A 24,356-nucleotide genomic window follows, 5' to 3' on the forward strand; every position below is an offset into this window, starting at 1 on the left:
ACCAGAAAGCTAACAAAATGAGCACAAATAATAGCGAATTTCCATGGAGGCTGCTAGCTAAATATGCTAACGAGCACAAATCAAAATAAATGAATTGCAAAGACAGGCAACCCAGCTCATAAAGCTGTACATATATAGGTAGGAGCTACCAAATGTAATATTGTGTGAGTTTGGACATTTACAAGCGAATGTGAACGAGAGACATTGTGCAAATGAACAAAGTTTTGACGCATGCTAGTCTGAAGGAAGAACAGTACTGGTTCTGGAGAAGCATGTGTACACGCTGTGTCTGTGTGGAGCCTGGAGTCGCTAGGGAAAGGGGCCTGTCTGCTCGGAGAAGAGAGGGGGAGGAGCAGATGGGCCGAGAAAAGCGAGGTGAAAAAGGACATCCAGACGGCAGTGTCAGCTGTACAGATTTCTCAAACATCGCAGAAAGCTAACACTATATGATGCCCCGTCTCCTTATTAATTCAGCCACTTAGCAAGTTAAACTTTGGGGTCGCGTTAATGCAGAATTCTGTTTTTTCACACAGATTTTTCTTTTTTTATCCTGCTAGGTTTTGTAAACGCAGATCTAAAAGCATCTTATTGAAATTTTTGCTGGGTTCAGTTGCACTTCACTCAGATGACAATTCATGAACGGGCAGAATCATTTTTTGCAAAACATTAGGAGTAAAAAATTCCTTTGTTTTCATTGTAAACTCATTTACTTAGTTTTGCGCTTCTGTTGTCATCTGATGAAAATGTAGCTTTTTTGTGACGAATGTGTTGCACTAATGTATTTCCTGTGAAGGAAAACTATAGTTGTATGACCCTGATGACTCTATTGATGCAAAAAAACACACATAAAACGCAACCCGTCAATACACAGTTAAACTCACCCGCTTCAGCTTTCCCCCGTTGTGCTATTTACAAACAAACACGACTGGCTCAACTGTTCTGGGGAACTACGGTAAGCTTCATAATGTAAAATAATGTGACAAGTGAAATGAAGAACGCAATTTGCTTCATCTCCTAACAAATTGGACAAGTTGACTGCAGGTATTTACTTAAAAAGCAGTTACAAGTCTAAAAATGTACTGAAAAAGTTCAAAGAAATAGTTTCAACGGTATAAAAAAACATCCGTGGCTATTTCCAAATACCCCGGCATATGGCATTCCGCCCAAGCCCACAGGGTTCCCACCCCTAGTTCAGAAGGTTCCAGAAAGAAAAGAACCATGCGAAATGGATACTGTTCCCAACTTCTCATCATAAGAGTACATCTCCCGTCTACTCGTACAACCAGCTAAATAACTGTGCATTCGGAATGTATTCCGTTTTATTTCATCCGTTTTAGAATAAGGCTGTAACGTAACAAAATGTGGAAAAAGTGAAGAGGTCTGAATACCTTCCGAATGCACTGTATAGCTTAACCCATTGTCAGCTCCTCCCTTCTGAAGAGGTGACAGGATTCATTTACACCTTCCACTAGGTCCTAAGACAATTGGCATCAGTGCAGTATGTGGGTGTGTGTGTGTTTACACTCCCAGGAGGTAAGAGGAAGCTATAACTTTATCAGGTAGGCGGCTCTCGTCTCCTTTGGGATACTGATAGTAGTCTATCGAAAGACTACCTAGCCTACCCTCGGATCTGTCCACGTGACAATTCTCGCCTCACCTTACTCGCAACATTTACCCACTTGAACATCAAGGACAATGCAGAGCACATGCAAATACCCTATCCTTCCACTTTCACCTCTCCCTCACCCTTTTCTCGCTCTTCCTTCCTCTCAGTGACACACTCCTCCTCCCAGCTGTATAATGTAGGGCTGTTCTACTGACTCGTCCGTTTGAGAAACCATGCAACAACCAACATCCAAACGACAGACCAACTGACTGGCCCGTCTGATATTTGGGTTAATTTGCATACAGCTTTGTTTCCAGCCGTTGGTTTCCCCTCAGGGCAACAGGTGGTTGGGCTGAATCACTATCATAGCGTCAAATAGACCTACTGACCAACTATCCTAGACGGATCTACTTAGCTCACAACATAGCAAAGCTTAGGGAACATTTTGCTGTTGTCGTCACAAATAAGAACTAGTGTGTGGAAACCGTAGACATGAAGTAATAGGACTGGGAATTTCCAGGGGCTTCATGATACGATATCGCGATACTTAGGTGCCGATACGACATGTGATTTTTACGATTCTATGTATCGCGATTCGATATTGCGATTTCATGTTTCAAACATATTGTTCCCTCCATGTCTGCTGCAGAGAGACAAGAGAGAGCATGATAAAATGAGTTTTGATCAGCAATGGCAATAGAAGTGCTGAATACATGGCTCACTATTTAAAAAGATGGAGAACAAGCTAGAGGATGAAAAATACTGGAGTTCTGTCGACTAGCATTAGCTAACGCTATCTAGCAAAAACATTTCATTATAATATTGATATGTAACAAACAATTTTTCCCCCCCCATCACTATTAAATTAGATGGGGGAAAAAATCTGGATTTATATGGTGGATAGAATGTACAGTACTCTAACTCCTCCTACAAACAACATGAGCAAACAAAGATATTTGAATTCATATTGTAGGGGGTTTAATTAACAAAAGACTACCAGCAAGCCCACTAAGCGCTGTCTCCGGTGTTCAGAGTCTGCTGCAACCAGTAGGCAGGCAGGATTACTGAGCCATATCATTGCACCAGGTTCTGGACATCTGGCAGGCATACTAGAGGAGAGCAGATCTGTGGAACAGCTTTGACCATACTGGCAGGATTATCAAACGAGCCCAGAGACAAGATCTCTCCTTCCTGTTTCACAGTGTTGGAAGGCTTAATAAGTGAGCCCAGACACCGCGAGCGATGATGAGAGTAGGATTGATTCGCCCTAGATGCTGATTCAATATCAGTTCATCGTTTCCCCCCTAATGGTTTGTGTTAGGATTTCGAAAGGTAAGCTGATCCTACATCTGTACCTACCGGGAACCAGGACCTATCCAAAGCTCATAATGCTGCATTGTGTGTGTGTGTGTGTGTGGTGTGTCCAGCGCAGCACCACAGACAGCCATGCTGGGTGAGGAATGTGGTGTGGAGAAGATGCCTGAAATAACACAAACATAATCTCTGTGTGTGTGTGTGTGTGTGTGTGTGTGTGTGTGTGTGTGTGTGTGTGTGTGTGTGTGTGTGTGTGTGTGTGTGTGTGTGTGTGTGTGGTGTGTCCAGCGCAGCACCACAGACAGCCATGCTGGGTGAGGAATGTGGTGTGGAGAAAAGGCAAATAGTGGGAAATCACCCCCAACGCCATGACTACGAGCTACAGACTGGACCCTCACAAGAGATGACTGAAATAACACACAACCCTCACTAACACAACACCCTCAGAGAGAGTGAACGAGAAGGGAAGGAGAGAGGGGAGAGTGAGAGGAGTCTGCTGAGACTGCAGTATTCCAGGCTGGTCTGGTTTAGAGGCTGAGTACAAACTGCTGTGCTAATACTGTAGGTTAAGCTGCTCTGGGCAGGGAGGCAGGCGGACTGAAGGGGGGAAAGCCTCTCTAGCTGATCTGATCCTCTACCCCCCAACCCCCATACACACACACACACACACACACACACACACACACACACACACACACACACACAACTGCCCATCATATTGTGGGAAGAGGTTAGCCTTCACCACAGCTCTGGAATCAGCATAGCCAGAAGAAGGAACAACGTAAAACTCACCTGTCATTTATTGCACTTCCACATTCATTGCACTCCCGCTATCTCTGCCGTCTAGTCCAGTTACCCACCTGGAGCTAACCCTAATGTCATTAGATAGGACTTAAGAAATACTGGGTATTAGAGTGTATACTGCTGTCTGTCAAAGGGTTTTAGGCCTACTGCTACGCTAACCTTGACCTTAGCCCAGACTGCCAGTCAGAGACAGCTAACGTGTCTCTGTGTGTGTGTGTGTGTATATACAGTGCGTGTGTGTGTACAGTGCGTGTGTGTGTGTACAGTGCATGTGTGTGTGTACAGTGCATGTGTGTGTGTACAGTGCATGTGTACAGTGCATGTGTGTGTGTGTGTATACAGTGCTTCTACCCCCAAGCTATAAAACTGCTGAACAACTAATCAAATGGCCACCCAGACTATTTACATTGAGCCCCCCCCCCCCTTTGTTTTTATACTGCTGCTACTCGCTGTTTACTATCTATGCATAGCCACTTTACAAATGACCTGAACTAACCTGTACCCCCGCACATTGACCTGTATACAGCCTCCTTATTGTTATGTACATTTATTCTGTTCCTTTTTCATTGATTAGATTTTTTAAAATTTTGTTTATTTAGTCAATATTTTATCAACTCTATTTCTTGAACTGCATTGTTAGTTAAGGGCTTGTAAGTAAGCATTTCACGGTAAGATCTACACCTGTTGTATTCGGCGCATGTGACAAATACAATTGGATTGGATTTGTTACCTTGATCTGCTGTTTGCGCAGCATGGCCAGTTCTCTCATGTCCCTGAAGGGCTGCAGTAGGTAGTGGTAGAGTTGTGTTGTAGCCTCCAGTAACTCTCCGTAGGCCTCGTCCTCCTCTGGATAGACCTGCAGCAGCTCCACCATACTCTCCATGGCCCGGTGCCTCTCCAGCAGCTACAGAAAACACGATCATTTAGCAATTCAGAAAAACATCAATGCAACAAAAATAATTTTAAAAATGTACAGCATCAAGACAGGGTTAGGAGGATTCGGTAGGCCTAGAAGGCTAGGCCTGTACCAAAGAAAGAAAATAGGAAAATGGGGAATGTTGTTTGAAGAACTTGTGTTTCTTCTGTGCCTCTGAATAAGGTGCTATAGGAGAGGTGCTAATAACGTTCAGGAATAGCTAATATTGTTGAGACTAGTAGCAGCGCTGATTCACAGGAGTGACTGGATCAGAGTGTGTGTGTGTGGTGGCCCCAGTCTCAGTCCAGACCATTTCATAATGGCTCCCTCAACAAAGAGCTCTTTCAACAGCTGGAGAAAAAAATTACAATACGTATTTACCAAATGTTACAGTACAGGTACAATGAGAAGGATTGCGTATTTGTGCAGTCAGTGCATAAGCATGATTATGTATGTGTGTGTGTGTGTGTGTGTGTGTGTGTGTGTGTGTGTGTGTGTGTGTGTGTGTGTGTGTGTGTGTGTGTGTGTGTGTGTGTGATTTCGGTATGTATTGTGGTTTTAGGGTCACGGTTAGGTTTCGTCATAGCGGGAAAATGAAACGCCAACCGTTACTGTAGTTAATTTCGGCTTATTTAAGAAAATCCTAAGTGTTGGTATTCCTGACTCCATAGATGATCATTAGTCATATAATGCCTGGTGAGAACACCATCAGCATTAACACTTTGGATTTTCTTAAACACATGATTACTCATTAACAACACTAAAATAAAGTGGAAAATGCGTGTGAAATCAATATGGAAACAGGGCTCAGACATTTGTAGGCCTATGCTATAATGTTTTCTTACAAAGAGGAAAATATGTGCACTTCTGTGTCTCTAATAAAGGGGCGTGTCTGTAGCGCTTCAAAATATACTGAACTAAAATATAAACTCAACATGTAAAGTGTTGGTCCCATGTTTCATGAGCTGAAATAAAAGTTACTAGAAATGTTCCATACGGACAAAAAGCTGATTTCTCTCAAATGTTGTGCACACATTTGTTTACATCCCTGTTAGTGAGCATTTCTCCTTTGCCAAGATAATCCATCCACCTGACAGGTGTGGCATATCAAGAAACTGATTAAACAGCATGATCATTAATTACACAGGTGCACCTTGTGCGGGGGGACAATAAAAGGCCACTCTAAAATGTGCAGTTTTGTCACACAACACAATGCCACAGATGTCTCAAGTTGAGGGAGCGTGCAATTGCCATGCTGACTGCAGGAATATCCACCAGAGATGTCAGAGAATTGAAAGTTAATTTCTCTACCATAAGCCACCTCCAACGTTGTTTTACAGAATTTGGCAGTATGATCAACCAGCCTCACAACCGCAAACCACGTGTAACCATGCCAGCCCAGGCCCTCCACATCCAGCTTCTTCACCTGCGGGATCATCTGAGACAAGCCACCCAGACAGCTGATGAAACTGTGGGTTTGCACAACTGAAGAATTTCTACAGAAACTGTCTCAGGGAAATTCATCTGTGTGCTCGTCGTCCAGGGTCTTGACCTGACTGCAGTTCTGCGTCGTAACTGACCTCAGTGAGCAAATGCCCACCGGCACGCTAAAGAAGTGTGCTCTTCACAGATTAATCCGAGTTTCAACTGTACCGGGCAGATGGCAGACAGAGTGGATGGCGTCGTGTAGACGAGAGGTTTTTTGATGTCAATGTTGTAAACAGTGCCCCATGGTGGCGGTGAGGTTATGTTATGGGCAGGCATAAGCTACGGACAATGAACACAATTTCATTTTATCTATGGCGATTTGAATGCGCAGAGATACCGTGACGAGATCCTCAGGTCCATTGTCGTGCCATTCATCCAGCGCCATCACCTCATGTTTCAGCATGATAATGCTGAAATGTCGCAAGGATTTATACACATTTCCTGGAAGCTGAAAATGTCCCCGTTCTTCCATGGCCTACATAGTCTCCCATTGAGCATGTTTGGGATGCTCTGGATCGACGTGTACCACAGTGTGTTCCAGTTCCCGCCAATATCTAGCAACTTCGCACAGCCATTGAAGAGGAGTGGGACAACATTCCACAGGCCACAATCAACAGCCTGATCAACTCTATGCGAAGGAGATGTGTCGCGCTGCATGAGGCAAATGGTGATCACACCAGATACTGGACTGGTTTTCTGATCCATGCCCCTACCTTTTTTTTTTAACCTTTTTTTTAAGGCATCTGTGACAAACCGATGCATATCTGTATTCCCAGGCATGTGAAATCCATAGATTATGGCTAATGAATTTACTTCAATTGACTGATTTCCTTATTAGAACTAACTCAGTAAGATCTTTGAAATTGTTGCATGTTGGATTTATATTTTTTGTTCACCGTCTATAGAGCGGGTACTAACTGTTTACTGAAATGGGTGCGAGAGGTCATAACGTGGTGCTAAAACCCCCTATTCTGCTCAACCATCGAGAATGGGAGTATTTCCACACCTATAAACATACGTAATTTGTAAGCCCGGTCAGAATCAGCAGCTAGGGGCTGCTTCCATGCAGATGGGAGACGGTGTTGTGTTGTTGTTTTTTTGCATTTTCGTCTTGCTCCGGTAGTAAGAATACCGGTGTGATGTCGTCGAAATATGTCAACATGTTTGAGGTGTTGGCAGCTGCATAGGCTATTCTCGTTGAGCAGTGGAGACATACTCTCTCTGTCCATTGTCGTTGTAATCTACAGTGAAGCCTAAATGGTCCCAAACCGGAGATTAAAACAATGGTGGAGAATCCTCCTGGTTTACAACCCCACCACTCGCCATCGTACAGAACTAGTTCCCGGCTGCGCCTCACAAAAGGACAGTTTGAAATGAGCCCATTAAGATTAGAATTTTGTTGACAACGTGAGCATAGCCTGAAGAAAAGAAAAAAAGTTCGCTCAGCTTTACTCGAGTCATATAATGTAGCGTAGGCATAGCCTATTGGCCTAGCGTTTTTAACGGTCAGATATTTTATTCAGGTTCAGTGCAGACCGAACCGAGGTCCCCGTACTGAACGGTTCAGTAAGAACACGTGTACCATTACACCCCTAGTGTGTAGGTGTGTGCACGGCCATATCATAAAAATCCATTCAATATCAACTAGAAAGAACAAACCAGCAACTGCTGCTGATACAGAACATACTGTATGTCCAGGAGTCCACACAACTATAGCATTGTTTCCCTGATAACACTATCAAAGCAACCATTGTCCACACCTCACAACCACCAAATGAATCATGTATTAGCCTAGGAACTTGGAACTACTCGCTTCAATTCATACAGTACAACTCTCTCCAAGTTCTCCCTGGGATAACATTGATTGCGTAAATGTATAACCAGCCCATCTAAGCAGTGAATAGCCTTAGCAGTACTCATCTGCTCTGTCTGGTGTGGATTGAAAACAGTGGAGGAGCTGTAGATCAGATGAATAGGGGCTCTTATTTGTTAACCCTAGCCAGGCTTTCCATAGCCACACGCACACACAGAGAGACACAAGTCCACTCTAGGGACCAGAGGCTAGAGACAGACACTGTTCGATTCAGCTCCAACACTGCTCCTACTGTTTACCTTGGCCAGGCATCTCCATGGTAACCACAGACAGGCCAGCCCTGCACTAGCTGACTGTCTACCCCTGCAGCTGCTGAGAGCTCCAGAGAAACCCCTTAGCTACTGTAAGAGTGGGCTGGCTGAGAGGGAGGGAGGGAGCTACAGTAGCAGCAGAACTGATTTAGTAGGAAGTTACAAGTTACCCATAGGCACAATGACCAAATCCTGTCAATGGGAACAATGCAACCTTCGGGGCAAGAATGGAAAATGTTGTCTGGTGAGTGACATCATTTCCTGTTGACCTCTGACCCAGGTGTGATTAAGGCAAGAGGCGGCTGAATGTAATTACAGCCCTGGGAGCACTCGTGACCATGTTTGTGTGTGTGTGTGTGTGTGTGGTACTTGATCTCAGGTCAGCGCTAACAATATCACCACAGGGATTGGCTACCTCTTCTCGACATACAGCCCTGATTGGCTGGGGGGATATCCGTTCTAGGCCTATTATCAAACCATTCCAGTCTGTCAGTGTGAAATCTGCCTGGTCTTGCTAGTGTAATGCCAGTAGGCCTGGCAGGCAGGAAACACCTTTCCTATGATGGGAAACACCAGTCCATTCTTTCAAAGAACACATCACTATCGAGTTCAGATGTCAGCTGTCAGCTATTTATGAGTTATATAAAATGAGTCCGCCATTACAAAATAAGTCGTAAGGGAACAAGGCTGCAACACCTTCCACAGAGTTGTGTGTGTATGTGTAACTTTTAGAGGTCGACCGATTATAATTTTTCAACGCCCTCTCCTCGCTCCTACCTGGGCTCGAACCAGGAACACATCGACAACAGCCACCCTCGAAGCAGCGTTACCCATGCAGAGCAAGGGGAACAACTACTCCAAGTCTCAGAGCGAGTGACGTTTGAAACGCTATTAGCGCGCACCCCGCTAACTAGCTAGCCATTTCACATCGGTTACACCAGCCTAATCTCGGGAGTTGATAGGCTTGAAGTCATAAACAGCACAATGCTTGAAGCATTGCGAAGAGCTGCTGGCAAAACGCACGAAAGTGCTGTTTGAATGAATGCTTACGAGCCTGCAGGTGCCTACCATCGCTCAGTCAGACTGCTCTATCAAATCATAAACTTAATTATAACATAATAACACACAGAAATACGAGCCTTAGGTCATTAATATGGTCAAATCTGGAAACTATCATCTCGAAAACAAAACGTTTATTCTTTCAGTGAAAAACGGAACCGTTCCGTATTTTATCTAAATATTGCTGTTACATTGCACAACCTTCAATGTTATGTCATAATTACGTAAAATTCTGGCAAAATAGTTCACAACGAGCCAGGCGGCACAAACTGTTGCATATACCCTGACTCTGCGTGCAATGAACGCAAGAGAAGTGACACAATTTCACCTGGTTAATATTGCCTGCTAACCTGGATTTCTTTTAGCTAAATATGCAGGTTTAAAAATATATACTTCTGTGTATTGATTTTAAGAAAGGCATTGATGTTTATGGTTAGGTACAGTCGTGCAACAATTGGGCTTTTTACGCAAATGCGCTTTTGTTAAATCATCCCCCGTTTGGCGAAGTTGGCTGTCTTTGTTAGGAAGAAATAGTCTTCACACAGTTCGCAACGAGCCAGGCGGCCCAAACTGCTGCGTATACCCTGACTCTGTTGCAAGAGAAGTCACACAATTTTCCTAGTTAAAAGATTTTCAAGGCAAAAACCTGAGAAAAAAATCCAACCAGGAAGTGCGGAAATCTGATGTTTGTAGATTTTCAAGTGATTGCCTATCCAGTATACAGTGTCTGTGGGGTCATTTTGCACTTCCTAAGGCTTCCACTAGATGTCAGTCTTTAGAACGTTGTTTCATGCTTCTACTATGACGGGAGAGAATAAGAGCCATTGGAATCAGATGACTGAGAAAATGACATGAGCTCAGTGGCACGCACTCCCGTGAGAGTAGGCTGTGTTCCTTTTCCTTTTTGAAGACAAAAGGAATCGTCCGGTTGGAATATTATGCAAGATTTATGATAAAAACATCCTAAAGATTGATTCTATACATCGTTTGACATGTTTCTACGAACTGTAACTTTTTTGACTATTTGTCTGAACTAACTGCGCAAGCACAGTGGATTTGGATTACTCGACGGAACGCGCAAACAAAAAGGAGGTATTTGGACATAAAGGATGGACTTTATCGAACAAAACAAACATTTATTGTGGAACTGGGATTCCTGGGAGTGCATTTCGATGAAGATCATCAAAGGTAAGTGAATATTTATAATGGTATTTCTGACTTCTGTTGACTCCAAAATGGCGGGTATCTGTATGGCTTGTTTTGATATCTGAGCGCTGTACTCAGATTATTGCATAGTTTGCTTTCGCCGTAAAGCTCTTTTGAAATCTGACACAGCGGTTGCATTAAAGAGAAGTGTATCTTTAATTCTGTGCATAAACTTTGATAAAATATACAAGTGTTATGATAAGTATTTCTGTAAATTGATGTGGCTCTCTGCAAAGTCAACGGAGGTTTTGGAGGCAAAACATTACTGAACATAACGTGCCAATGTAAACTGAGGTTTTGGATATAAATATGAACTTTATCGAACAAAACATACATGTATTGTGTAACATATGCATTCTCACATAGGTGTTTCTCTTACCCAGGTCGGATTGGCAGTGTGGAGTGCAATAGAGATAGCATCATCTGTTGGTCTGTTGGGGCGGTATGCGAATTGTAGTTGGTCCAGTGTGTCTGGGATGATGGTGTTGATGTGAGCCATGACCAGCCTTTCAAAGCCTTTCATGGCTACAGATGTTAGTGCTACAAGGCGATAGTCATGTAGACTGGTTACCTTGGCATTCTTAGGCACAGGAACTATGGTGGTCTGCTTGAAAAATGTAGATATTACAGACTGGGTTAGGGAGAGGTTGAAAATGTCAGTGAAGACACTTGCCAGCTGGTCAGCGCATGCTCTGAATACGAGTCCTGGTTATCCGTCTGGCCCCGCGGCCTTGTGAATGTTAAGCAGGTTAAGGTCTTACACACGTCAGCTACTGAGAGCGAGATCACACAGCCGTCGAGAACAGCTGGTGCTTTCGTGCATGGTTCAGTGTTGCTAGCCTCAAACCAAGCATTGAAGTTATTTAGCTCATCTGGTAGGCTTGCGTCACTGAGCGATCTTTGTCCTGTATTGATCCTTTGCCTGTTTCATGGGTTGTAAGAGGTTGTAGCATGATTTTTTTTTACAAGTGTCCGGATTAGTGTCCCGCTCCTGTAAAGGGGCAGCTCTAGCCTTTAGCTCAGTGCGAATGTTGCCTGTAATCCATGACTTATGGTTGGGATATGTACATACGGTCACTGGGGGAACAACGTCGTCGATGCACTTGTTACTGAAGCCGGTGACTGATTTGGTAAACTCCTCAATGTTATCAGATGAATCCCGGAACATATTCCAGCTTTATCGGACCACTTCCGTATTGAATAAGTCACTGGTACTTCCTGTTTGAGTTTTTGCTTGTAAGCAGGAATCAGGAGGATATAGTTATGGTCAGATTTGCCGAAAGGGAGGGCAGGGGAGAGCTTTGTATGCGTTTCTGTGTGTGGAGTAAAGGTGGTCTAGAGTTGTCGCCTCTGGTTGCACAGGTGACATGCTGGATTTCAGCTACCCTGTATTAAAATCCCTGGCCACTAGGAGCGCTGCCTCTGGATGTGCATTTTCTTTTTTACTTATGGCCCTGTACAGTTCGTTGAGTGCGGTCTAAGTGGCAGCACCGGTTTGTGGTGATAACTAGACAGCTACGAAAAATATAGATAAACTCTCTCGGTAAATAGTGTGGTCTGCAGCTTATCATTAGGTATTCGGACTCAGGCGAGCAAAATATATAGAGACTTCCTTAACATTAGAGATTGTGCATCAGCTGTTGTTAACAAAGAGACACACCCCTCCACCCTAATCTTACCCGACAGTGCTGTACGTTCTTGATGTCCTTGTTCAAGAGGACAGATCAAGAAATTATTAATTTATCCACCATTTTTGATAGTACCACGACTATGGAGTGCGGGCTCAGCTCCAACTTCACACAGTTGAGTCCAAAAACCACAAAGTGCCAACTAGATGCCTATTTTTGCATACTTTATGGTAGTTTTCATTCTATGTCAGCCATGTTCAGGGTTCATACACATTTTGACAAGTCTCTGAATGTCCTTGAGTGGCTCAGGCAGAGCCCGGACTTAAACCCGATTGAACATCTCTGGAGAGACCTGAAAATAGCTGTGCAGCAACGCTCCCCATCCAACCTGACAGAGCTTGAGAAGATCTGCAGAGAAGAATGGGATAAACTCCCCAAATATAGGTGTTCCAAGCTTGTAGCGTCATACCCATGAAGACTCGATGCTGTAATTAATAGCTGCCAAAGGTGCTGTGTATTTTATTGTACTGATCAACAACATATGCATAGAAGTAGCTTATTTATTAAAGTGCACACTGTCTCTTTAAACAGTAATGATGTCATTCACGAGGAAAGAGGGGGGCAGTTTGCTGAGGAAATAGACCATCTTTGGAAGAGATGCGAGAGAGAGAACGATTATGTGAATTAATAAAGTTTTGGTGGCAATTAGCTTTGAAATCAGCATATTTTGCATTATCACAAACAAAGTACTATGGATAGTGAATTGATGCTGGCTTCAGCTGTAAGCTAGCAAGGATAGTTAGCCTACCAAGCTGGAAGCTACCGGTATCTTCTTGCATTGTAATGTGTTCTAGCCTGTATGGACATTGTTTTGCGAACAATAATAAACATTTTCAACATTTCTACATGCCGTGTCGCATTATTCAAGTGTTATTCAGAAGTTTCGGTATACAGTGCAACACTAGTGCGCATAGTCTTTCGTTGTTTTAACGGAATAGCCCAAAATATTTTTTTTCCAGCTCAGATTTACTCGAGGCATACAACACAGCGTACGCACAACCTATAGGCCTAGTGTTTTTATTTTGTAAATATATATATTTTTTTTTACGTATGTATTCGGGTTCAGTGTGGCCCAAACGAGCTCCCTGTACCGAACGGTTCGGTACGAATACGTGTACTATTACACCCCTATTAAATACCTTTAGAAATATAGGACAGATTCGCTCCGACTCGACAGGGCTAAAAACCCATAGCAACCAACCAGAGCTGTCCCTCTACAGGCACGCCACTCACATCAAAAACACTCCACAGACAAGGTCTGAAAAGGCTTAGGGTAGCTATCGAAGCTGTATCTTGGGCTGAGCAGATGTAAAGACTTCTCAGACTCAGTGGGGTGTGTAGGACTGGGAGCAAGGGAGGTTTGCCGTAATTACAGGAGTCTCGATGACTTTTATAGACGGGGAGTGTCCATCTTACTGTAAACCCTTTCTATGACAAACTAATGTTACTCTGACTCAAAACTCGGATCAAACTTTAAATCCCACAGAAAGTAAACCATTTTTTTTCTTTGGTACAGATAACCTCTGGTAATAACGTTCATGGTAACAAACTAATAGACTATAAATCATTCTTTGAATTGTCCATGTTGTAGCCTACTTTTGAAGTCACATGATATTTTTGACAAGTGCTATTGATGTTTTGATGGTTATGTTTAGGCAAATTTCTGGATCAAAGTGTATGAAGCCAAAGGCAAGTTTCCACAATGTGTGTGGACATCGAACAAGACTATTGCTCTATTCATTCTATTACAATCTATTCCATAAATGCTTAGCACAGTGCTGCTCTCTCTTCTCAAGCAGTGCATCCCACAACTGAATCATTTTACATAGTGCAGGCAGGGCAGAGGTTGAGATAAGGACACAGTGAGTTAACCCAGTGATTCTCTGACTCGTATCCCAGCTGGTCCTATGGCCTTCTCACTATCAGCATGGAGGCCTGCACAAAGTCAGTGACTGTCTCCCCTCAATGACATCATCACCCAACGACTGACTGAGAGGTCGGAGCTCAATCAGCTGTGACATTCTCATCATAGCCCACAGCCTCAGTCATAGGAAGCTATTGTGTGTCCATTGAGTTGCTGCTCTTACTCCTCTCTGTCCTTGGCCTTCACCACCAACCCACAGTACTAATATACAATGGCCTCCTCTCCCTCTGTTACCTCCTCTTTTACTGCACTGTATTCAGAGAGGACTTCTCTTTGTCCTACTTTGTGAGATGTCTGTCTGGCCTGTCGTGAATTATTATTAGGTGTGGTGTAGTGCATTCTCTTGGGCCACGAACCACTGCCTACAGCTCAAGCAAAATCAACCCACGGAATCCCTCGCAAAAACAAAAACATGCGCGAGCACACAGGCACACACGATTACGCTCAGTTTTATTATGTTTGTGGCGGAGGATGTGAGGTCAGTTTCAGCAACCTCCACACACACCTGCCAGTATCTACAATATGAAAACACAGTGTGTCTCCCTCTCCCCATCTCTCTGAGGAAGTAACACCTTACAGAGTCAAACCAGGTCACCACAGCAACAGGGAATCACACAATGTCTCCAGTAATAGACTCGATTGCTATAAGGATGCACATTTCAGTCAATTTTGCTACCAACTAACTGACCCACATTAACCGGTAAAATGACGTGGCCAACAGAAAATACTATCAAAGATTTGTATATATATATATATAATGACGAGATGCTTATGTTTCCAGCCTAACAATTGGAGTCGTACCAAGGCGGGAAGGCGGGCGACAAGCTTAGGCCCAAAATTATTTTATTTGCAGGAAAACACAGCTCTAAACTGCACACCTAATGTGAGCAGTTCCATATCTGACAGAGATGAACATCTGTTAGAAACTTAGAAAGAGGAGGACTCTAATAGCAACTACTATGATGGGTTTCTAATATGACTAGGATTGTGCCTTTGGCACCTGGACAATGAAAGAAAGTTGATATGAAAATCAATAGAACAGGAAAGAAATGGCATGAGGAAGTATTTATAAAATAACTGCCTCCAAATTTCTATGAGTGGACTTTGGCCAGGCTACTTTGAAGCAAGGTAAGACATGCCTCATTATTTGAAGAAGTAAACCGTTCAGGTTTCAAACAATTATACTGCCTCAAGCTCACATTGCAAAGTGGTGGGTGACGTGCTGATAGTCAATGGTAGGCAGGCTATAGCCTATGAAGCCGAATGGCGAATGGGAGGAACGCGTTACGAGTTGAGATTGAGAAATAAAAATAGCTCCTTTTTTACTTTGTGGCCACCAAAGTTTTTAACACGCAATTTCATTTAGAATTGTTATTTGTTGCACAATGACTGGGCTTCACTCCAGTAGCCCACAGGCTTTTTGAGGAGCTACTTTCGTGCTGTCTGACAGGTGGTAGGCTATTCCGCTCTTCAAACTAGGGTCTGTGTGCTGTGCGCGTGTGATAAATAAAACGCATGACAACTAACGAAAATACACACGTGCCAATTTAATTCCACAAAATGATGCAAATTAACCTATAGACTGATAAGCATTACAAATGTATTTTCGATGGCTAACCGATTTACAACCCTAATTGCTATCCTCATCCTGCCATCATCCAAGTTTCTCCATCAAATAAAAGGCTGCGAATTGCCAGAGACCTCACGATACAATATTCTCACGATACTTAGTAGGGATGCACAACATATCGGATGTCTAGTTTAACGCCCGATGTGCAAAACCCGATGTCAAAGCTGACGTGCATACCTATATAACGAAGGTACATGACGTAATGACGCCACGTAGCATTCCTAAACTATCCCACCACGTCTGCTGTGTGGATCGAGCAGTCAACAAGTCAAGCAGTCATTTGAAAGAGTAACAACATTTCAGTGATACAACTCAAAGGCGAAATCCATTAAAGCCAAGATAATGTAATTCATTGCCCTTGACAATCAACCGTTCTTTGTCATGGGTGATGATGGCTTTCGCCTACTGGTCGAGCACAGGTTAACACTACCAAGTGCGCTATTTTTCAGATGTTGCCCTATCAGAGTTACACAGTAATAGCATCACTGCTATTAGCTTCACGACATTCATACTATGGAACGCCGTTTGGGTCTTTGCGTGTCAAAAAAGATACAGTAGCACTGTCAAAGCTGTACAAAAAAGTCAGCAAACAAGCAAACACCGGCCACGAGCGATGTGTTTACAATACCGCCTTGGTAATAAAGCATAATTTGTTCGACCGCAACTTCTGGGGTAGCTAGCTTTAGCTTGATACCTAGCTAGCACCAATACAACCAGCCTGAAAACAATGACCAGTAGAAACTGCAGTCAGTTTCATTATTCTTATACTACATAAAAATGTTATGAACGCGTAAAATTATGTAACGTGGAGTCATATTCAGCTCCTGATTGGTCAACAAACTTATTTGACACGTCAAATAGTGTTATTTGACACATCAAATAGTGTTAAATAGTATATTTTTTGACACTCAAAGACCCAAGCGGCGTTCCATAGAAATCCTGCTTGAGAATGAAACAACTGAACCAATGAACAACGAAACAGCAAGTGAAAGAAATAGGTTTTGATTATGTTTTACTGGTAATGGGGACATACGTAAATGCCAACAAAATAACTTTTTGGTCAGTGTGGTGTGTGTGTAACCTTTATTTAACTAGGCAAGTCAGTTAAGAACAAATTCTTATTTACATAGACGGTCTACCCAGCCAGACCCGGACGATGCTGGGCCAATTGTGCGCCGCCCTATGGGACTCCCAATCACGGCCGGATGTGATACAGCCTGGATTCGAACCAGGGACTGTAGTGACGCCTCTTGCACTGAGATGCAGTGCCTTAGACCGCTGCGTCCATGTGTGTGTGTGTGTTAACTATTTAACTGTACTAGAATGCTTAAAAGGCTGCTAAAATTTTAAATATTGGTTATCGCAATAGTTTTTTTGGGCAAGGAAAATATCAGATATCGGCCTCGGACAAAAATGTCATATCGGTGCATCACTAATACTTAGGTGCCAACTCGATACGTATTGCGATTCTCATGATATATGGAATGAGATTTGATACTGTGATTCTTTTGGTCTGCTGCAAAGGGACAAGAGAGAGCATGGGAAAACAAGTTTATCAGTCATGGAAATAAAAGTGCTGAAAACTAATTGGCTCCCTATTAAGAAAGAAGATGGAGAACAAGCTATGAAGAAAACAAGTATGGAATTTGGTGCAGGTACATTCAACTAGCGCAAAAAATAATCTTGCAATATTGTCAAAATGATACGTTATGATTGGCATATGGTAAAAAAAATCATATCCCAATATGTAACTGTATAGATCGCCCCCATCACTACTCTTCATATAGTACAGTTCAGTCCAGGTTTAGACAAAGCGCTATTACAAGAGAATCATTTGTTTATTACCCTGTAACAGGACAGGATGGCTGTGATGTAGCCTACTGTAAACAACCTAGTCCTCATAAACCAGAGCCGAGTGTGAGAGTAAGCCAAGGCAATAGCCTGCTTGTTTTTATGAATAACATTGTGAGTAACAGTGATTCTTATATACTCTTATCCCCATATGTTAGTTAGTTAGTTATGACCTGACTTAGCCCTGCCCTAGCCTGCCCAGCTGTTATGTGGTCTCTGACTCAAACAATCACACAATGACAGAGCAATGAGAAGACAAAGAAAATGGGATGGAGAGATAAAGGGAGAGAGTTTTTACAGTTTCCACCCTTCCCCCCTAGCACTTATACAGACAGGGTGATAGTAGGACCTGCCCTAAACGAGGATCACCCATCCAGCCCTATAAGAGCTGGCTTTTGTTACTATAATGTTGATTGTCCTTTCTTTGGTCCCTTGTTCAGAACTTTTGGTGTTATCATTCAAATTCTCACTCTCAAACCACGTTTGCTGAAACTCCATGACTCTAGTGTGGAGGAGTCCCTACCCCATTATCCAACAGCAACAATGAACTCCCCTCCCCTAAACAGCCAAATGGAGTGTCAGGGCAGGGGCCAGATCATATTACAGGCCTGGGACTGTGGCATGTAGAGCAACAGATGGTTGCTCTGAGGCTTACAGAAAAACAAAGGGAAAGGTGGAGAAAGAGAGGGAGGACAGGGAGAGACGACCATGTGGCCGAGTGCCCCTGACATGCACTTTGGACCTCATCAGCCAATGGAAACAATGTGTGTCTTTGTGTTCAAAGTACAGGCCTGCATGTGCATTTAAGCTTGACTGGGAAACAAAGTGATCAACATGTTCTTTGTACAGTAATGCCAGATTAACAAAATAATAACAGTAAACAATGTCAGGAATTTCTCCAGGCATTTTCCTACATGTGGAACAATAACTATTCTTCATTGTGAGACTCAGAATGTCTGCCAGTGGTATGATGGCATCAAATAAATGATCTTGTTATTTAAATTGAATGTCAACAATTTTCTAGTGTTTATCTGAACCATAATCTGGGTTTACAGGAGACGCTGAACATGGCGATTCTCCTTTAAGCCCAGAAAGCAGCCGTTCAACTTGCCATTCAGCAGCGTGTCAAGCTGTATGCGCTTCCAAAAAAAAGTTTAAATAAAAAGTTACACGCAACCGAAAAAAAATGCTTTGTTAGAAAATAATATTAGTATTGTTTTTGACCAAGTGCGCATGCACCAAATCCACCTCTTCTGCACCTCCTGCCATACTAGCATTGGAATAAAAATACACTAAATAAAGCCTATCTAGAAATATACAATCACTGTAAAAACATACGCTATATGGTATACTTACATGAAATATTTCTGCATTCCGTGTAGTGCGGGAGAAACAACAAATTGACATGACGTTCATACACTTATATGAACGTCTATTTTTTAATAAGTACCAAACTTATTTTGACATTATTTAGTTTGAAAAGCTGGTGAATGGCAAGTTGAATGGCTTCTTCCTGGTCTTAAAGGGGAATCACCATATTCAACGTCTCCTGTGAAACCAGATTCTGGTTCAGTGTTTATCATGCTGAGCAGTAGAAGATTAATGTAGCTACTCTTGCCATGTTATTTTTGTCTGGAGACTAGCCATTCCCCATAAACACATAGGTGCTGAGAGATTGGTGTGTAGTTGAATTTACCTCTTGGAGCCGTTTCTTGGCCCGCTGGAGAGCCTCCTCATATCCTTTCTGTCTCAGCTCACTCAAACTCTCATAGTACTCTTCTGTGTCATCACTCTCTGTAAACAGCACCTGGGCAAGAATCTTCCAGCCACATGTGTCCAGAGCATGGCCCAGGTACACCTGTAGTTGGTAACACAGAGCATCTGTCTCCCGTTGAGACACCTCAGGGGCCCCAAATAGCACCGTCCACATGCCTGACTGCTCCTCAGGGAAAGGGGGCAGACAGGGCTCCAGGTCCGAGTTGACAGCGCAGAGCTGGACGTGGGCTGCCCGCACGTCCTGGAAGGCGAACAGACCTGCCCAGCTGTAGCCCTCTCTGCTGCTATCCGACTCCTCTCCGTCGCCATCGTCCGAGGAGCGCGGCAACCCAGAGACATCCGCTGGTTCCAAGACCTCGATGTCGGTCATCTTGGAGGGCACGATGTCCCACGACCCTAACGTAAGTGTTTTGATAACACTCTCGGCTGGCCTTGACGAGGCACCCACCGCGGCTGTATTCTCTCGAATGGGGCTCTTTGTCGGACTTTTCCCTTTCGGTTTGACATTAGATCTAACTTTAATCAATGCGGAGATCTCATCTTTTCTTTTGGTGGGACTTTTTAGTGGAGTTTTGCGTTTGTCTGCCTCGGGCGCTAGTGTAGCGGGGGATGCGATGTCGCATTCGACATCTTCCAAGAGCGAATCCCGAAACGCAGACCGTTTCTGTACTGTTCTATTGTGGCAGGTTATGGCGAACTTTCCCTCGATCTCGTTCCAAGCGACGATAAAAACGAATTTGTGTCTTTCCTTTTCGTCGAAAACATTTGGTCGAACGGCCACCCAGTCCGACTCTACAGAATCCTCCATCATGAATGACATCTCATCCAGCCAGTAAAAACGGAGCTAAAGAGCTCACACACAAATACCGGTACCCCTTATCGCAGTTCTTCGTTGGGGATAAACAGACTAGCTAACCAAGAAGATTACAAAAAAAACAACCGTGGCTCGCTTTGTTTAGAAGCTTGGAGAGTTGATTAGTTACCCTCTCTGAACGTTACGCAGAATTTCCTCAAATCAAACGTCAAATTGAAGAATATATGCCCGTTAAATTGCTCGACTAAGGTTACATCCATAAGAACAAAACAGCCACGAAAGGCGTAAAAGTGGAATTATTATTGTTTGTTGCCAGGCTTGTCATCGCGCCACCTGCCTCGCTCACCTGTCTGATACATGCGTTGTCTGGCTCCCTTTGTGCGACTAACGTTACAGACAATCAATGCAGAGCCACGGTTCCCATCGACGTCAAGAGAGGAGGATCTGTTTACAAGCAGTAAAAGCCAGAGAGATGCGTGCAGTCAAATTCGGGGGAGGGCTTTTCTGAACAAAACCCCCCCCCTTCAGAAATGTATGGAAATACTGTTTTTACTGTGTCTGAGATGTTGTTAGTCCAAAGACAACCGGGAGATTATGTCCAGGTACTGTCCCTTTGTTCGGTTCGACAATTTGTTCTTGTGTTGATGTCGCATCTTTCCCTCTTTCCAACGTTTTTCTTCCAACTGCGAATTACTATGACGTAGTCCTGCACGAGGAGCGTAAACATCTGCACGTGGGACACGCAGTGGACGTGGTGACGTAGCATTAAGAAAAAAGGTCTACGTACAAATCCCTATTTCATTTAATCAAACCACTGTTAATGGAACCCTTTGTTAATGTGTTATAAATAATAACACAATTAGTAACAGTTGCATCCCCTGGCAAGCAATCATTTGTTGTCATAACAATATATATATATATATACTTTTTTTTACTTCTCTATTTTTTACTTTACACTTATTTTTCTTAAAACTGCATTGTTGGTTAAGGGCTTGTAAGTAAGCATTTCACTGTGAGGTCTACACCTGTTGTATTCGGCGCATGTGACGAATAACATTTGATTTGATAACACTTGCGCTCTATAAGTCAATGTAGCCTATACATTGAACAAATACATTGAACAAATACATAAAATAACAAGGGCACTATGGCATAAAAGAGTCAAGTATGGTGGTGACTATTTGGGTGTCTGAGCTGTGTTAGATAGGTACATGCCGTCTATGGGTAGGTTTTGCATTGACTTCAGACCATTTGTTGCCAGTGACAGAATCAACCAAATGGTTATGTTACTCCCATTTGATGTATTGAGGAGTCTCCATTCAACAGCAGTTGTATTTGTTTATTTGGGGGGGTATTTAAATGAGAGAGGTTTCCACCTTTCTTTTGCCCCCCTTCTTCTTGGCCACAAGGCTACCAGTGTATCTATGTACACTGATGGCTCAACATTATACACGTCAGCTACCACAAAGTGAAATCACTGCAACACTTAACAAAGAGTTGCAGTCCGTTTTAGAATGGGTGAAAAGTAATAAGCTACTCCTAAATATATATATATTTTTAACTAAAAGCATTGTATTTGGGACAAATCAGTTGCTAAGCCCTAAACTTCATCTAAATCTTGTAATGAATAATGTGGCAATTGAGCAAGTTGAGGAGACTAAACTGCTTTGTCAAAACATATTAATGCAATGGTGACTAAGATGGGGAGAGGTCTGTCCGTGATAAAGCGCTGCTCTGCTGTTTTGACATCACAATCAACAAAACAAGTCCTACAGGCCCTAGTTTTATCACACCTGAACTGCTGCCCAGTTACAGTCATGGTCAAAAATATTGGCACCCTTGCACTTTTTTTAAAGTAACTCACACTTTCCCCTAAAAATGTTGATATTAACCAAAATATTTGGTCTCCACAATTCTTTATTTCAATATTAATATTACAGAACCTTTGTTTTTGATTCAGAACTGAATATATCCATTTAAAAAAGAAAATAAACAAAAATGGCTTTGACAAAATTACTGACACCCTAGACTTAATATTTGGTAGCACAGCCTTTGGTCAAAATAACTGCAATCAAGTGCCTCTGTACTAGCAGTTTGGCCTAGTCCTCTTGTACAAACTGCTACAGTTCTCCCAGATTTGAAGGGTGCTTTCTCCCAACTGCTGTTTTCAGATCTCTCCACAAGTTGTCAGTGGGATTTAGATCTGGACTCATTGCTGGCCACTTCAGAACAGTCCAGCATTTTGTCTTGAACCATTCCTGGGTGTTTTTTGAAGTGTGTTTGGGGTCATTGTCCTGCTGGAAGACCCATGACCTTCGATGGAGAACCAGCTTTCTGACACTTGGTCCGACATTGCACTCCAAAATGACTTGGTATTCTCCTGATTTCATGATGCCATGCACACGTTCAAGGCACCCAGTGCCAGTGGCAGCGAAGCAACTCCAAAACATCACTGGTACCTCGTCCATGTTTGACTGTACAGAAGGTGTTCTTTTCTTTGAAGGCTTCATTTTGTTTTTTGTAGACATGGAGATTGTGTGCTTTACTAAAAAGCTCTAATTTGGTCTCATCTGTCCACAGGACATTCTCTCAGAAGGGTTTTGGCATGTTCAGGTGTGTTTTGACAAATTGTAGTCATGTCACGCTGTATAATGATAGGAGACAGGCGCAGGAATATGTAATACGGGGGGTTTATTTCTCCACCCAAAATAAAGTACGTCATGAAAACAACAGGGACTAAGCCCATAACAAACGTGTGTATATATACATAAATAAATGAATAAATATATATATATAAATAACACAGGGATGTAGCCCAAACAAAAGAGCGAGGTGTAAACCTCTAAATAATACACAGGACGAGACCCGTAATAACAAGTGCACACTAACACGTAGCACGCCTGATACAACAGAGCACAGGTACTCAAAACACCAACGGACATGGAACAATAATCAGCAAGGACAATGGGGAACAGAGGGCACATATATACACATACTAATCTGGGGGAATGGGAAACAGGTGTGCGTAATGAGACAAGACAGTCTGGGGTTGGTGGTAATGATCCAGTTCAGTGACGCCTAGAAGGCCGGTGACGTAGACCTCCAGAGCTGGTGAACGGAATGAGCAGCAGTGTGGGGGGAAATCCGTGACAGTACCCCCCCCCCCCCCATCCCCCATCCTCGGGGACGGTCACAGGGATGCGGTGCGTGTCGGTCAGGGTGCCAAAGCTGAAAATGGTTAGCGAAGTGTCCAGGATGTCCACCGCAGGAACCCAGCACCGCTCCTCTGGGCCATACTCCTCCCAGTACTGGAGACGCCCCGCCTGACGCCATGAATCCAGGACTTCATGGACCGAGTACGATGGACCTCCTTCGATGTCCAGAGGAGGAGACAGGGAGTCACTGGGTCCAGCCTCAGCGAGGGGACCAGGCACCGCTGGCCAGAGGAGAGACACATGAAAAGTCGGTTTAATGCGGTAATCAGCAGGGAGTTGCAAACGGTTACCTCATTAACCCTCTTCAGGACTTTAAACGGCCCCACAAACCGTGAGCTCAGCTTCCGGCAGGGCAGGCAGAAGGGCAGGTTCCGGGTGGAAAGCCAGACCCGGTCGCCTGGAGAGACAACAGGTGCCTCACTGCCGTGGCGGTCAGCCTGTTCCTTGTGCCAACGCATGGCCCGCTGGTGACGAGTGTGCGCAGCATTCCAGGTCTCCTTAGCGTGCCAAAATCACTCGTCCATGGCAGGGGCCTCAGTCTGGTTTGAATGCCAAGGTGCCAGGGCCGGCTGATACCCCCTACACGCACTGGAAAGGAGTGAGGTTGGTGGAGGAGTGGCAGAGGGAATTCTGCGCATACTCAGCCCAAGGTAGAAAATTCACCCACTCCCCCGGCTGGTCCTGACAGTAAAACCTTGACGATGAAGGGGAGTGAGGGGTCGGGATGTGCCAGCATGGGAGCAGTGGTGAAGTGTGCCTTCAGTGTCTCCAACGACCTTTCCGCCTCTGCCGTCCAACGAAGCAGCTGGGGACCTCCTCTCAGCAGGGAGGTAAGAGGCGCGACCACCGTGCTGAAGCCCCGGATGAACCTCTGGAAATAGTTGGCGAACCCCAGGAATCGCTGGACTTCTTTCACGGAGTTGGGGATGGGCCATGACCTG

General features: G+C 43.7%; 1 protein-coding gene across 1 annotated transcript in view; it reads right to left on the bottom strand.

The window, feature by feature from the left end:
- LOC115203927 (junction-mediating and -regulatory protein) overlaps window positions 1–20,920 on the bottom strand; it is a 36,607-nt gene extending 15,687 nt beyond the window's left edge. The window contains exons 1-2 of the mRNA XM_029769022.1: window positions 19,307–20,920; window positions 4,455–4,628 (exon numbers count right to left, since the gene is read on the bottom strand). Of these exons, the coding sequence (XP_029624882.1) occupies window positions 4,455–4,628; window positions 19,307–20,206 (1,074 nt within the window). The 5' untranslated portion in view covers window positions 20,207–20,920. The remainder of the gene's footprint in view (window positions 1–4,454; window positions 4,629–19,306) is intronic.
- Between the last annotated feature and the right edge of the window lie 3,436 nt (window positions 20,921–24,356).

Source organism: Salmo trutta, chromosome 12 (assembly GCF_901001165.1).
Source record: "Salmo trutta chromosome 12, fSalTru1.1, whole genome shotgun sequence".
Classification (NCBI taxonomy): Eukaryota; Metazoa; Chordata; class Actinopteri; order Salmoniformes; family Salmonidae; genus Salmo; species Salmo trutta.